General features: G+C 56.1%; 1 protein-coding gene across 1 annotated transcript; it reads left to right on the forward strand.

Annotated features, from left to right (window-relative positions):
- Positions 1 to 2,716: 2,716 nt before the first annotated feature.
- Positions 2,717 to 10,351, forward strand: LOC144279319 (leukocyte immunoglobulin-like receptor subfamily A member 6). The gene is made up of 5 exons (XM_077840790.1): positions 2,717 to 2,747; positions 2,891 to 2,926; positions 4,159 to 4,431; positions 4,980 to 5,270; positions 10,242 to 10,351. The coding sequence occupies exons 1-5, from the start codon at positions 2,717 to 2,719 to the stop codon at positions 10,349 to 10,351; spliced, it is 741 nt and encodes a 246-aa protein (XP_077696916.1).
- Positions 10,352 to 12,257: the final 1,906 nt, after the last annotated feature.

A 12,257-nucleotide genomic window follows, 5' to 3' on the forward strand; every position in this document is an offset into this window, starting at 1 on the left:
GCCAACTGGGGGGGCGCTTTTCTTGACCTGCTGCTCACAAACCGGGTAGAATTAGTGGGGGAAGCAAAAGTGGATGGGAATCTGGGAGGCAGTGACCATGAGTTGGTTGAGTTCAGGATCCTGACACAGGGAAGAAAGGTAAGCAGCAGGATGCGGACCCTAGACTTCAGGAAAGCAGACTTTGACTCCTTCAGGGAACGGATGGGTAAGATCCCCTGGGGGACTAACATGAAGGGGAAAGGAGTCCAGGAGAGCTGGCTGTATTTCAAGGAATCCCTGTTGAGGTTACAGGGACAAACCATCCCGATGTGTCGAAAGAATAGTAAATATGGCAGGCGACCAGCTTGGCTTAACGGTGAAATCCTAGCAGATCTTAAACATAAAAAAGAAGCTTACAAGAAGTGGAAGGTTAGACATATGACCAGGGAAGAGTATAAAAATATTGCTCGGGCATGTAGGAATGAAATCAGGAGGGCCAAATCGCACCTGGAGCTGCAGCTAGCGAGAGATGTCAAGAGTAACAAGAAGGGTTTCTTCAGGTATGTTGGCAACAAGAAGAAAGCCAAGGAAAGTGTGGGCTCCTTAATGAATGAGGGAGGCAACCTAGTGACAGAGGATGTGGAAAAAGCTAATGTACTCAATGCTTTTTTTGCCTCTGTCTTCACTAACAAGGTCAGCTCCCAGGCTGCTGCGCTGGGCATCACAACATGGGGAATAGCCCTCTGTGGAGAAAGAGGTGGTTAGGGACTATTTAGAAAAGCTGGACGTGCACAAGTCCATGGGGCCGGACGAGTTGCATCCGAGAGTGCTAAAGGAATTGGCGGCTGTGATTGCAGAGCCATTGGCCATTATCTTTGAAAACTCGTGGCGAACGGGGGAAGTCCCGGATGACTGGAAAAAGGCTAATGGAGTGCCAATCTTTAAAAAAGGGAAGAAGGAGGATCCTGGGAACTACAGGCCAGTCAGCCTCACCTCAGTCCCCAGAAAAATCATGGGGAAGGTCCTCAAGGAATCAATCCTGAAGCACTTACATGAGAGAAAAGTGATCAGGAACAGTCAGCATGGATTCACCAAGGGAAGGTCATGCCTGACTAATCTAATCGCCTTCTATGATGAGATTACTGGTTCTGTGGATGAAGGGAAAGCAGTGGATGTATTGTTTCTTGACTTTAGCAAAGCTTTTGACACAGTCTCCCACAGTATTCTTGTTAGCAAGTTAAAGAAGTATGGGCTGGATGAATGCACTATAAGGTGGATAGAAAGTTGGCTAGATTGTCGGGCTCAACGGGTAGTGATCAATGGCTCCATGTCTAGTTGGCAGCCGGTGTCAAGTGGAGTGCCCCAGGGGTCAGTCCTGGGGCCGGTTTTCTTCAATATCTTCATAAATGATCTGGAGGATGGTGTGGATTGCACTCTCAGCAAATTTGCAGATGATACTAAACTGGGAGGAGTGGTAGATACGCTGGAGGGCAGGGATAGGATACAGAGGGACCTAGACAAATTGGAGGATTGGGCCAAAAGAAATCTGATGAGGTTCAATAAGGATAAGTGCAGGGTCCTCCACTTAGGACGGAAGAACCCAATGCACAGCTACAGACTAGGGACTGAATGGCTAGGCAGCAGTTCTGCGGAAAAGGACCTAGGGGTGACAGTGGACGAGAAGCTGGATATGAGTCAACAGTGTGCCCTTGTTGCCAAGAAGGCCAATGACATTCTGGGATGTATAAGTAGGGGCATTGCCAGCAGATCGAGGGACGTGATCGTTCCCCTCTATTCGACATTGGTGAGGCCTCATCTGGAGTACTGTGTCCAGTTTTGGGCCCCACACTACAAGAAGGATGTGGATAAATTGGAGAGAGTCCAGCAAAGGGCAACAAAAATGATTAGGGGTCTTGAACACATGACTTATGAGGAGAGGCTGAGGGAACCGGGATTGTTTAGTCTGCAGAAGAGAAGAATGAGGGGGGATTTGATAGCTGCTTTCAGCTACCTGAGAGGTGGTTCTAGAGAGGATGGTTCTAGACTATTCTCAGTGGTAGAAGAGGAGTAATGGTCTCAAGTTGCAGTGGGGGAGGTTTAGGTTGGATATTAGGAAAAACTTTTTCACTAGGAGGGTGGTGAAACACTGGAATGTGTTACCTAGGGAGGTGGTAGAATCTCCTTCCTTTGAAGTTTTTAAGGTCAGGCTTGACAAAGCCCTGGCTGGCATGATTTAACTGGGAATTGGTCCTGCTTTGAGCAGGGGGTTGGACTAGATGACCTCCTGAGGTCCCTTCCAACCCTGATATTCTATGATTCTATGATTCTATGACAGGATGGGAGGGGGGAATCTGCATGGAAATCGTGGTCAGTTGAAAATTGAAGACTAGACCCTGTGGTCTCCTGGATTCCAGCCCGTTGAACGTTCCCCAAGGCTGCAGGATATATTGAGGGTACCTGTCCCCACTCCCCACAGACACAAACAAGCTGTGAGCTGCATGATGATTTGCCAGGCTGAAGCTCTCAGGGTTTCCTCGGTTTTTCAGTGACTGCTGCTTATTTTAGCTGCATTAGATTTCGCCTGCAGATTAGAGACAAGGTGTGATGGATGTAGGAAGAGATGAGACATCGTCAACTTCCTCTAGCAGCCACCGGCTGAGTTCCTTATTTGAGGCTTGGTGGAGCCAGGCACTGAGACGTTGGTGGCAGCGCTAAGGGGCCCCCTCACTGCCCCATCATGGTGTCTGCTCTCACCCTCCTCTTCATCGGTGAGTAATTGGAGACAGCCAGGGCATGTGCCTATGAGGGAGGATCTGAGACCAGGCCATGTGCCCTTGGGGAGAATCTGAGACCAGAGTGTAGGATCCAGTCACTCTGGGATCTGGTCCCTAACAAGCCGTCTCCTCTCTAGGCTGCTGGCTGGCCGGGCAGAGCGAGGTGTCCAGAGGTGAGTATCTGTGCTGCTCAACGCTAAGTGTTAAGGATGGGGGCAGGGGCGGGGAGGTGGAGGGGAAAAGAGCAGCTGAGACCTGAACCTTCCCCCAAAACTCAGTCAGGGTTGACTCTGGATTGACCCCAGCGGACTGAGATCAGAACCCAGCCCTGCCCCCAGTGCAGTCAGGAGTGACTCCGGATTGACCCCGGGGGCTGAGACCAGAACCCGGCTCACAGGTTCCCTGTAGATCAGGGGTCTCAAATTGCGGGCCGCCAGCTCCCCGTGGCACCCCCCGCCAGCGTTTACCGAGAGCGGCTCCGGCCCGGCATGCACCAGGGGCAGGGCAGGCTCCCTGCCTGCCTGCCCTGCCCCCGTGCCACTCCGGGAAGCGGTCAGGCACAGGGGTCTGTGTGTTGCCCTGGCCGCTCCTCCACGTACCTCCTCCGAAGCTCCCGTTGCCCGTGTCTGCTTCGGGGGAGGTACCTGGAGGAGCGTCCAGGGCAACACACAGACCCCTGTGCCCCCCCCCAGGTCCCAGCCACTTCCTGGAGTGGTGCAGGGGCAGGGCAGGCAGGCAGGGAGCCCGGACCCGCCCCCCGAACGCCTCCTGCAGCCGAAACCCTGCCTGACACCCCTGCCGCACCCTGCACCCCTCCTGCACCACAACCCCCTGCCCTAAGCCCCCTGCCACACCCCTCCTGCACCCCAACCCCTTGTCATGAGCTCCCTGCTGCACCCCACACCCCTGCTGCACCCCGACCCTCTGCCCTGAGCCCTCTGCCGCACCCCACACCCCTCCTGCACCCCAACCCCCTGCCCTGACCCCCTGCCCCACCCTGCACCCCGACCCCCTGCCCTGAGCCCCCAACACACCCCTCACCCCTCCTGTACCCCCTGGGGGCAGGGAGGGAGCGGAGTTGGGGTGGGGATTTCGGGGAAGGGGTTGGAATGAGGGCAGGGAAGGGGTGGGAAGAGGCGGGGTAGGGGCGGGGCCTCATGGATGGGGTGGAGTGGGGGCAGGGCCAGGGCAGCGGGTGTGGGGTCAGTGGTGCAGCCCTCGGGCCAATGTACTAGTCCTCATGTGGCCCTCGTGGCCATTTGCATTTGAGACCCCTGCTGTAGATGCAGTGAGGTGTCTGTTATCCGCGGTGCTGTCCCTGGAGCTGGGCACTGAGGGCAGGTTACAGACACATGGGGAGGGGTTTGTGTCTCCCCATCTCACTCCTGTTTGTGTGTGAACGCAGAGCTCCCTGCACCCAGACCCTCCATCTCCGCCAGCCCCAGCGGGGTGATCGTCCCGGGGGCAGCCGTCACCATCCGCTGTCAGTGTCGGTACGAGGCCAGGAGGTTATTTCTGTATAAAGATGAAATCCAAATCCAGGAGCTGGACGCTGCTGGGGACGGGGGTGAATTCACCATCCCCAGCGCCAGACGGGAAGACGCAGGGTTCTACCACTGCAGATCTCGCTCCAGATCGGAACCGGAGCCCCATGATTACCTGCGGATTGTTGTAGCAGGTGAGGGTCCCGGGGAGCAGGGACAGAGTCATGGGGGGGGTTCCCAGCCGCTGTGGATTCAGGACTGACGCGGGGTGGGATCCCTGCCCCCAGGGGTCCTTGGGGTGTCCCTTACTTCCCCGTGCTTCCATTTCCCTTTGTATGAATCATCCTCCCTGCACCTTGTGTCTGGTTACAGAGTCGGGGTTGGCTTTAGGGTGGGGGCTTTTTCTCACTATGCCTGTGCAGCTCCCAGTACCTCTGACTGCCAGGCCCCCCCAGCTCTAACCACTAGACGCCACTCCCTTCCCAGAGCCAGGGACAGAACCCAGGCATCCTGTCTCCCAAGCTCGGGGGGACTATTAAGTGGATAGACAGGTACAGAGGGTGCTCTGGATTTAGGTCCTCAGGCAGTTTCGGTCGTAGCTCCCAGAAATCTCTGGGATCTCAGAGAGGTGCCTCTGGCTGGGTTTTCTCCCAGGGGCCCCGGGTCTGGGACCGTGCGGTGAGGACGGGGCGCAGTGACTGTGCTGGGTCCTGTCTCACGGCCTGTCTCCTTCTCACTGCAGAGCTCAGCTACCCCAAACCCTCCATCTCCCTGAGCCCCAGCAGGGGAGTCACCCTGGGGAGAACTGTGACCATCCGGTGTGAGTGTCGATGCCAGAAAGCGACATTCCTCATGTATAAACTTGGAAACCCAGACGTACGGCACTGGTTTGAGACTGCTGGGGACGTGGCTGAGTTTACCATCCACAACGTGAGCCGGAGACACACAGGGAGCTACAGCTGCCAATATGGCACCAAATTGGACCCCTCCGTCTGGTCGCATCCCAGCGACCCCATGGAGCTGATGGTAGCAGGTGAGGGGCCCGGCTCAGTATCTCCGCTCTGTGACAGGGTTCCCGGGGTGGGTCTATGGAAACGCTGGACCCTCTGTCCCACCAACCTGGTGAGGCCTCATCTGGAGTACTGTGTCCAGTTTTGGGCCCCACACTACAAGAAGGATGTGGATAAATTGGAGAGAGTCCAGCGAAGGGCAACAAAAATGATTAGGGGTCTAGAACACATGACTTATGAGGAGAGGCTGAGGGAGCTGGGATTGTTTAGTCTGCAGAAGAGAAGAATGAGGGGGGATTTGATAGCTGCTTTCAACTACCTGAAAGGGGGTTCCAAAGAGGATGGCTCTAGACTGTTCTCAATGGTAGCAGATGACAGAACGAGGAGTAATGGTCTCAAGTTGCAGGGAGGGAGGTTTAGATTGGATATTAGGAAAAACTTTTTCACTAGGAGGGTGGTGAAACACTAGAATGCGTTACCTAGGGAGGTGGTAGAATCTCCTTCCTTAGAGGTTTTTAAGGTCAGGCTTGACAAAGCCCTGGCTGGGATGATTTAACTGGGAATTGGTCCTGCTTCGAGCAGGGGCTTGGACTAGATGACCTTCTGGGGTCCCTTCCAACCCTGATATTCTATGATTCTATGATTCTAACCTGGGGTATCCCTCGCAACTGTGATGCTGATGTCAAGCTACAAACCTCTGGCAGGTCCTGCACTTACCCAGCCATCCACAGCCAGGGACACACCCACCGGAGTTACATGAATGATCTCCCAGGATCTCACAAACCATTAATAGGGACGCGCCAGTCAAGTCCCTCCCAGATCCCCAGCCTGGTACTGTCCTGCACTGGTCAGAAGCCTGGCCAGTGTCTGTTCATTACCCAGTCCGCCCCTCCCTCGATGGGGAGAGGACACACCCAGCCTTTGTAACCTGAGCTGAGATTTCCCAGGTTTCAGAGTAGCAGCCCTGTTAATCTGTATCCGCAAAAAGAACAGGATTACTTGTGGTCTCTAAGGTGCCACAAGTACTCCTGTTCTTTTTGAGATTTCCCAGGCACTTCAACCAAAACACACTGTTTGAGCTCAAATAGAAAAGAGATTTATTAACTCCAGAGAGATGGAGTTGAAGTGATTATAACTAGCAAGCGTAGAGATCAGGGTCAGTTACTTAAGAAACAAAAATAAACTGGCAGTCTGAGTTCTACAAACTAACCAGGATTTGAATCAAGCAGCGTCTCCCTCGGTAGCTGGTACCCACAGGTCACAGATCTTCAGTACACAGACTGGAACTGCCTTCCGGCCGGGACCACCCTCCCCAGTTCAAAGTCTTTGTCCTCCAGACCATAGGTGCCAACTTCTCCTGGCGCTGGTGGATGCTCGACCCCTCCCGCCCCTACCCCGCCCCCATTCCAACCCCTTCCCCAAAGTCCCCGCCCCAACTTCGCCTCCTCCCTGCCCCTATTGGACTCCCTCCCCAAATTCCCGCCCCGCCTCTTCCCCTGAGTGCGCCACTTTCCCGCTCCTCCCCCCTCCCTCCCACAACTTGTTATGCTGCGAAATAGCTGTTTTGCAGCAGCAAGCACTGGGAGTAGAAGCAGGGACGCGGTGCACTCAGAGGAGGAGGCGGAGGCGAAGGCGGAGGTGAGGTGAGCTGGGGCAGGGGATGCCAGGAGCTGGCGGTGGGTGCAGAGCACCCACCAATTTTTCCCCGTGGGTCCTGGAGCACCCACAGAGTCGGCATCTATACTCAAGATGTGTTTCCAGGTGTTGAGTTGTGGGGGGAGTGAGGCCAAGGGATGTTGTCACTTCCCCTCTTTATAGCTTCTTCCAGTTTACTGGGAAGATCTTTGCATAGAGGTGGGTCCAGCAGTCTCCATTGTCTAGATGCTCTCACTTCGATGGCCCTTGAGAGAGTGAATTCCCTTCTGTGTGGGTCCTCAACCACAGCCCCACACCCAGCCAGACCCTCAGGGCGTGTCTGCCCGAATGGGATGCTCAGAGCCGGCTCTGCCCTGAGCCCTAAGCCCAGCAGAGGGGACACCTGGCTGAGGAGCGGGGACAGTCACTGGGGGGTTCCCAGCCAGGGGCGGGAGCAGCAGCCGCTGGAGGTTGAGGGCCAAGGGAGGGAGGATCCCTGCTCCCAGGGGAAGCTACAGAGCAGGGGCCTTTCCCAGGGGGATGTTCCCTCAGCTGTTCCCACTCTGGGGATGCACAGAGGAGTCGGGGCCCAGGGGCTGCCCAGACAGCACCGGCCCCAGCGCTGAATTCACCCCCCCACCAGCCCAAACAATTGAACCCATAACAAATGCCAGGTCATGGGGCGAGCGGCCCAATCGCTGAGTCACCATTTCAGCCCCTTGCCACCCGGGCCTGGATGCTGGTTCCATCCCTCCCCCCATCCCAGGTGTTGTGGAAAACGAGTCACACCATCTGTTTGGTTCAAACAGTCTGAGGTCCTTTTATTGAATACAAGCATGCAGGGAGAAGGAGACGGAGATGGTCACACGCAGGTGCCACCCTGGTCTCTCTCTGCCCTGCCCCTATAATACCAGACTTATATAGGTCCAAAGTCAAGCCAAACGATACATTTCCTTACCACTCAAGCATTATTAATAAAGCCTTATAAGGAATTAATGGAAGGGCAGTTTCATAACTAGCACAGTGCTATCAAGATCTTATCAAGATCTGTGGCTTGCTGTGGCAGCGTTTTGACTAGGGACTTTTGCAGGGTGGAGGGTGCATATAATGGACAGCTAGGGATTCTTCCGGAGGCCCTTTTGGTTCTTTTCAAGTTAGAGATTGGCCTAGTCCATTATCTGGGTCAAGTGCCACAGCCTAGCATACGTAAATGCTTTAGCTTAAGCCAAGTTTTACAGGATACAGGCCTGTAGGCCTCTTGCGTTACAGCGCTTGCCTATGTTGCATATAGTGCATAGATTTTGCCGCAGAATGGGATGGGGTCAGTTTCAACAGCAAGGTTAACAGCAATTTCCCCCACACAGCCAACGCTCGTTTTAATCCCACAGAGGGAACCGACCCAGCCGGGTCCCGGCAGCTGGATCCCCCCATGACGGAGCCGGAGGGAGAAGGGGGGCGGGAGAAATGGAACAATTCACCCCCTGGGGAACAGAGCTCTTGGCTCACATGCCCACGGGGCCGTTCGGGACGTTTGGAGGGGAACAGTCCCTGCAGACAGAACTGATGGGTTCAGGTCTTCTACACAAAGGATGGTGGATTGATCCATGGGAACCTACAGCCACCGGTCTGTGGGAAGGAGGGTGGTGGACAGATGGGAGCGTGTCTGATGAGGGATAGAAAGATGGACTAAGACCTTGTCTACATGAAAACTGGACCCGAAATGATTAATCCAGTGTGGTTCCCAACCCCCGCTGGTGATCTCAGAGCAAGTCTGAGCTCTTGGAATTCGCGCCCCCTGGTTTGATACAATTCGGTTTGGCAGACAAGTTCCCCTTTAGCTCTATAGGGCTGGTTCTATTCCCGCAGGGGGAACTGACCCGACTCAGCCAGGAACGGCGCCGGCTCCGACCCACTCAGGCAGCGCGAGTCCAGGTACCGGGGCTCAAGGCAGGAAATCACCATCAGCCCCCCCAGAAACAGGTTTGTGCTGCCCAAGGAGCCACTGCTGTGGGAAACCACGAAGGCTGGCTGGGTGGGACGGGGCAGATCCCCATAGCAAATGTCCCATCTGGGCTGAGACCCCCCTGGACTAATTTCGTATGCTTTGGGGGGAGGGTTCACTGGACAGCTGCCAGATCGGCTTGGTGGGGGCAGGGCCTGGAAGAGCTTCCCCTCAATGCACAGTCCCACCCCGGTGCTGTGCTGCCCCCTGGCACCAAAAAGCCACCCAGGTGGGGCACAGCTCAATGTGTATCCCCCTGGGAAAACAGGGCTGAAGAGCCGGGGATCATGCTGCCATGTATCCGGTTTGTCTCTCCGCGACTGCAGACAGGCTGGGGGAACGGCTCAGAAGCAGGGCTCTGCCTTTGCAGTTCAGACTTGAACCCGCCAATTCAGAGTGACACATTGTTGACTCTGGAATCTAACAGTGGCTGTTGCGATGACAGCACTGTTACATCTACCACTGCTGATTGCTTCAGAGCAGTGTGGTTCTCCCAATGATCTCAAAGCACAAGGGTGTTTGCATTTTGGTGATTAGACAGTTGGCAACCATATCCGGGGGCAGCTGGGGCCATCAGTGGTCACAGGGGGTACCCTGGAGCTCCCTGCGAAGCAGCCAGGGGCAGCCAGTATGGGGGACAGGATACCAGGTTAGATGGGCCCATTGGCCAAAGCTGGTATGGCCAAGCCTGGCTAGTGCCATGGTACTGGGGATGGGTGGGGGAGGAAGGCTGGAAATGTCAAACAGACAGAGGCTGGAGGAGCCTGGGACCGATCAGCCTGGATCAGAGCCAGCGTCTACCTTGAGCAGTCTCCAGTCACTGCGGATGGATGGATATAGAGGGGTGTCTGTGTGGAGGGTGTGGGTGTGGAGGGTGTAGATGGACACAGGCAAGAGCGGCAGAAGCAGCCTAAAACTGTAGAAGGGGCACAAGTACCCGAACCGTGGCCCCACCCACCAGAGTCGAACTGCCCCTGACGCCCCGCCCATGTGCCGCCCCTTTCCATAAGATCCTGCCCCAACATCACCTCTTCCCCAACGACCCCTTTCTGTGCCACCTCTTCCCACCAAGACCCTGCCCCCCACTCACTCCTCTCTGCCCCCTCCCACCCACCCTTACCGCTGGTAAAAGATGGGAGCACCATGGCCCCCCTGTTCCAGTGCCCCAGGAGAGAGGGGTGTGGGTGCCGATAGATTAGATTAGATAGACAGGGAGGATGGACATATGGGGCTGTGGTGGTTTTCTTTTGTGGGGGGCAGAAAGGGGGTGGGGGCCCCGTTCATCCGACTGGATGGTGACCCCCGACCCCACCCCCTTGAGCAGCTGCTGACACCCCCCTCCCCTTTTGTCACCCAGATTACACCTGGGACAACATTGTCCGTCTGGCCCTGGGCGCCGGGATCCTGCTGGCCCTGGCGTTGATCTTGGCCGAGGCTGCCCATGGATGGAGGCGGGGCAGACGCTAGGTGAGGTGACCCCCCCCCACATGATTTCCCCCACTCCAGCCTGATTGCCCCAGCGTGGGGGAAGGGCAGCGGAGTCACTGTCACCCAGAGAGACATGACACCGCATCATCAAGACGGAGCCAGAAGGACCAGTGCAGCCGAACCCATCTGAGCTGGCCCTGCTGAGCGGCCCTCAGGGCGTCCAGATGGGCCCGGATCAGCGTGGGGCTGGGGGAGGGGCTGCACTAGGGCCTCCGTCTGGGGGTGGCAGAAATGGCTAACAGCAGCGGGATGGGGAGCCCACACCACAGGGCACCCTAGGGGAGAGCTCCAGGCCCTACAAGGCGGCTGGGGCCGTCAGGACTCAGGACGCTCTAGAGGCCATGGCTTGTGGACAGCACCCACCGTGCCCAGGGCCTCCAGGACACACTCCGACACAGCCACACTGGTGAAGATGTGGGATCGTCCCGCCAGCCTGAGCTGCCCGGGGGTCGTTCGCACGGTTGTGGCTGTGGAGCCTGCGAAGCGGCCCGGCTGTGAGCTCACATGTAAAACCCACAGGCAAGTTCCCCAGCTGTGCCAAGGCCCCGGGGAACCAGGGGAAATTGGGGACGACGCTGAACGTTGTAACCCAGGCGAGAGAACCAGCCACAGATGCTGGGTTGGTCTGACCCGAAAAGCCCCCTGGCTACAGCCCCACAACTGTCAACATCATACTAGGGGAAAGAAGAAGCTGGAACCAGGAGTCAATAGCACCACATTGGCGGGAGGGACTTAGGGCCTATTTGGGGGGCAAAATAATGAGGGGGCAGGACTAGGCTGCCCACTTTCCCCCTCGATGGATTCATTAAAAAGTGACGTTGGTAAAAACCCGATGATGGGCCCAACTCTCTCTTTCCTCCCCCGTCCCACCTTGCAGCCCAGCTCAGCTTCTCTCATCTTCGTCTTCCCCCAGCTCATCCCTGGACCCTCCAGCGCTGCAGCCCGTCTCGAGTCGTCTAAAGGACTTTCTCCCGGAGAGGCCAGAGCCGGCCGGCCTGGCTCTTGTTTAAGGACTTTTGTTTTCCCCTCTGCGAGCTGGAAGTCGTCCCATTGCCGTGACCTGCAGCCCCCAGCCCGCACACGGGGACAGCTGATTAGCAGCGCCCCGAAGGCCCTGGAGATCCTGTTGCCTTCCCTGGTTGTGCTGTTTTCCTCCCCGCTGTGTCTTTCCTCCTCTCCTAGCTCACTCTCCTGGCTTTCTATCAGGTGCTGCAGTCGGGTGTATGGCACCAATCCCACCTGCCCTACCTAAGGAGAACGGACCCAATGCCGGGCTGGTCCTGCCCGGATTGTCACCATCCAGGGTCTGAGCAGCAGGGGTCAGGGTTGCCTTGTAGCCAACGCACCCACTTGTCACTAACCCACATCCAGCGCCCAACACCATCCCCAGAAGCCATATTTCACCCCCTGTTTCCATCCTGTCTCTCCCCCACTGCCTGTCTCTCCGTTTGCTAATGTAAGGGGACTGTTGGCCCCTCACTGACACTTAGTGGGTTTTTAGGCCCTCTCGCAGTACTAAAGAAAGGTACTGTGCTAAGATTTCCCTAGCGCTTCAACCAAAACACAGTGGTTTAGGTCAAATATAAAACAGATTTATTAACTCCAGAAGGAGAGATTTTAAGTGGCTATAAGGAGCAGGTGCAGAGATGTTACTTAAGAAATAAAGCTATATTCACAGTCTAAGTTCTACAAATGAAACAGGATTCAAATCAGGCAGTGTCTCCCCCTGACAGATGGTACAAGCCGGTTACAGATCCTCAGTACACAGACTGGACTCCATTCCAGCCTGGGGCCACCCTTCCCCAGTTCCAACTCTTTGTCCTCCAGATGTTCCTCCAGGTGGGGGGGAAGAGAAGCCAAGGAATGATGTCACTTCCCCTCTTTT

Source organism: Eretmochelys imbricata, chromosome 23, assembly GCF_965152235.1.
Source record: "Eretmochelys imbricata isolate rEreImb1 chromosome 23, rEreImb1.hap1, whole genome shotgun sequence".
NCBI lineage: Eukaryota > Metazoa > Chordata > Testudines > Cheloniidae > Eretmochelys > Eretmochelys imbricata.

Excerpts from the sequence above, each read along its gene's own strand:
- LOC144279319 (XM_077840790.1), top strand. The coding sequence starts at position 2,717 with ATGGTGTCTGCTCTCACCCTCCTCTTCATCG. Across the intron at positions 2,748-2,890 it reads TCTCACCCTCCTCTTCATCG|GCTGCTGGCTGGCCGGGCAG; the intron begins GTGAGTAATTGG and ends TCTCCTCTCTAG. Across the intron at positions 2,927-4,158 it reads GCAGAGCGAGGTGTCCAGAG|AGCTCCCTGCACCCAGACCC; the intron begins GTGAGTATCTGT and ends GTGTGAACGCAG.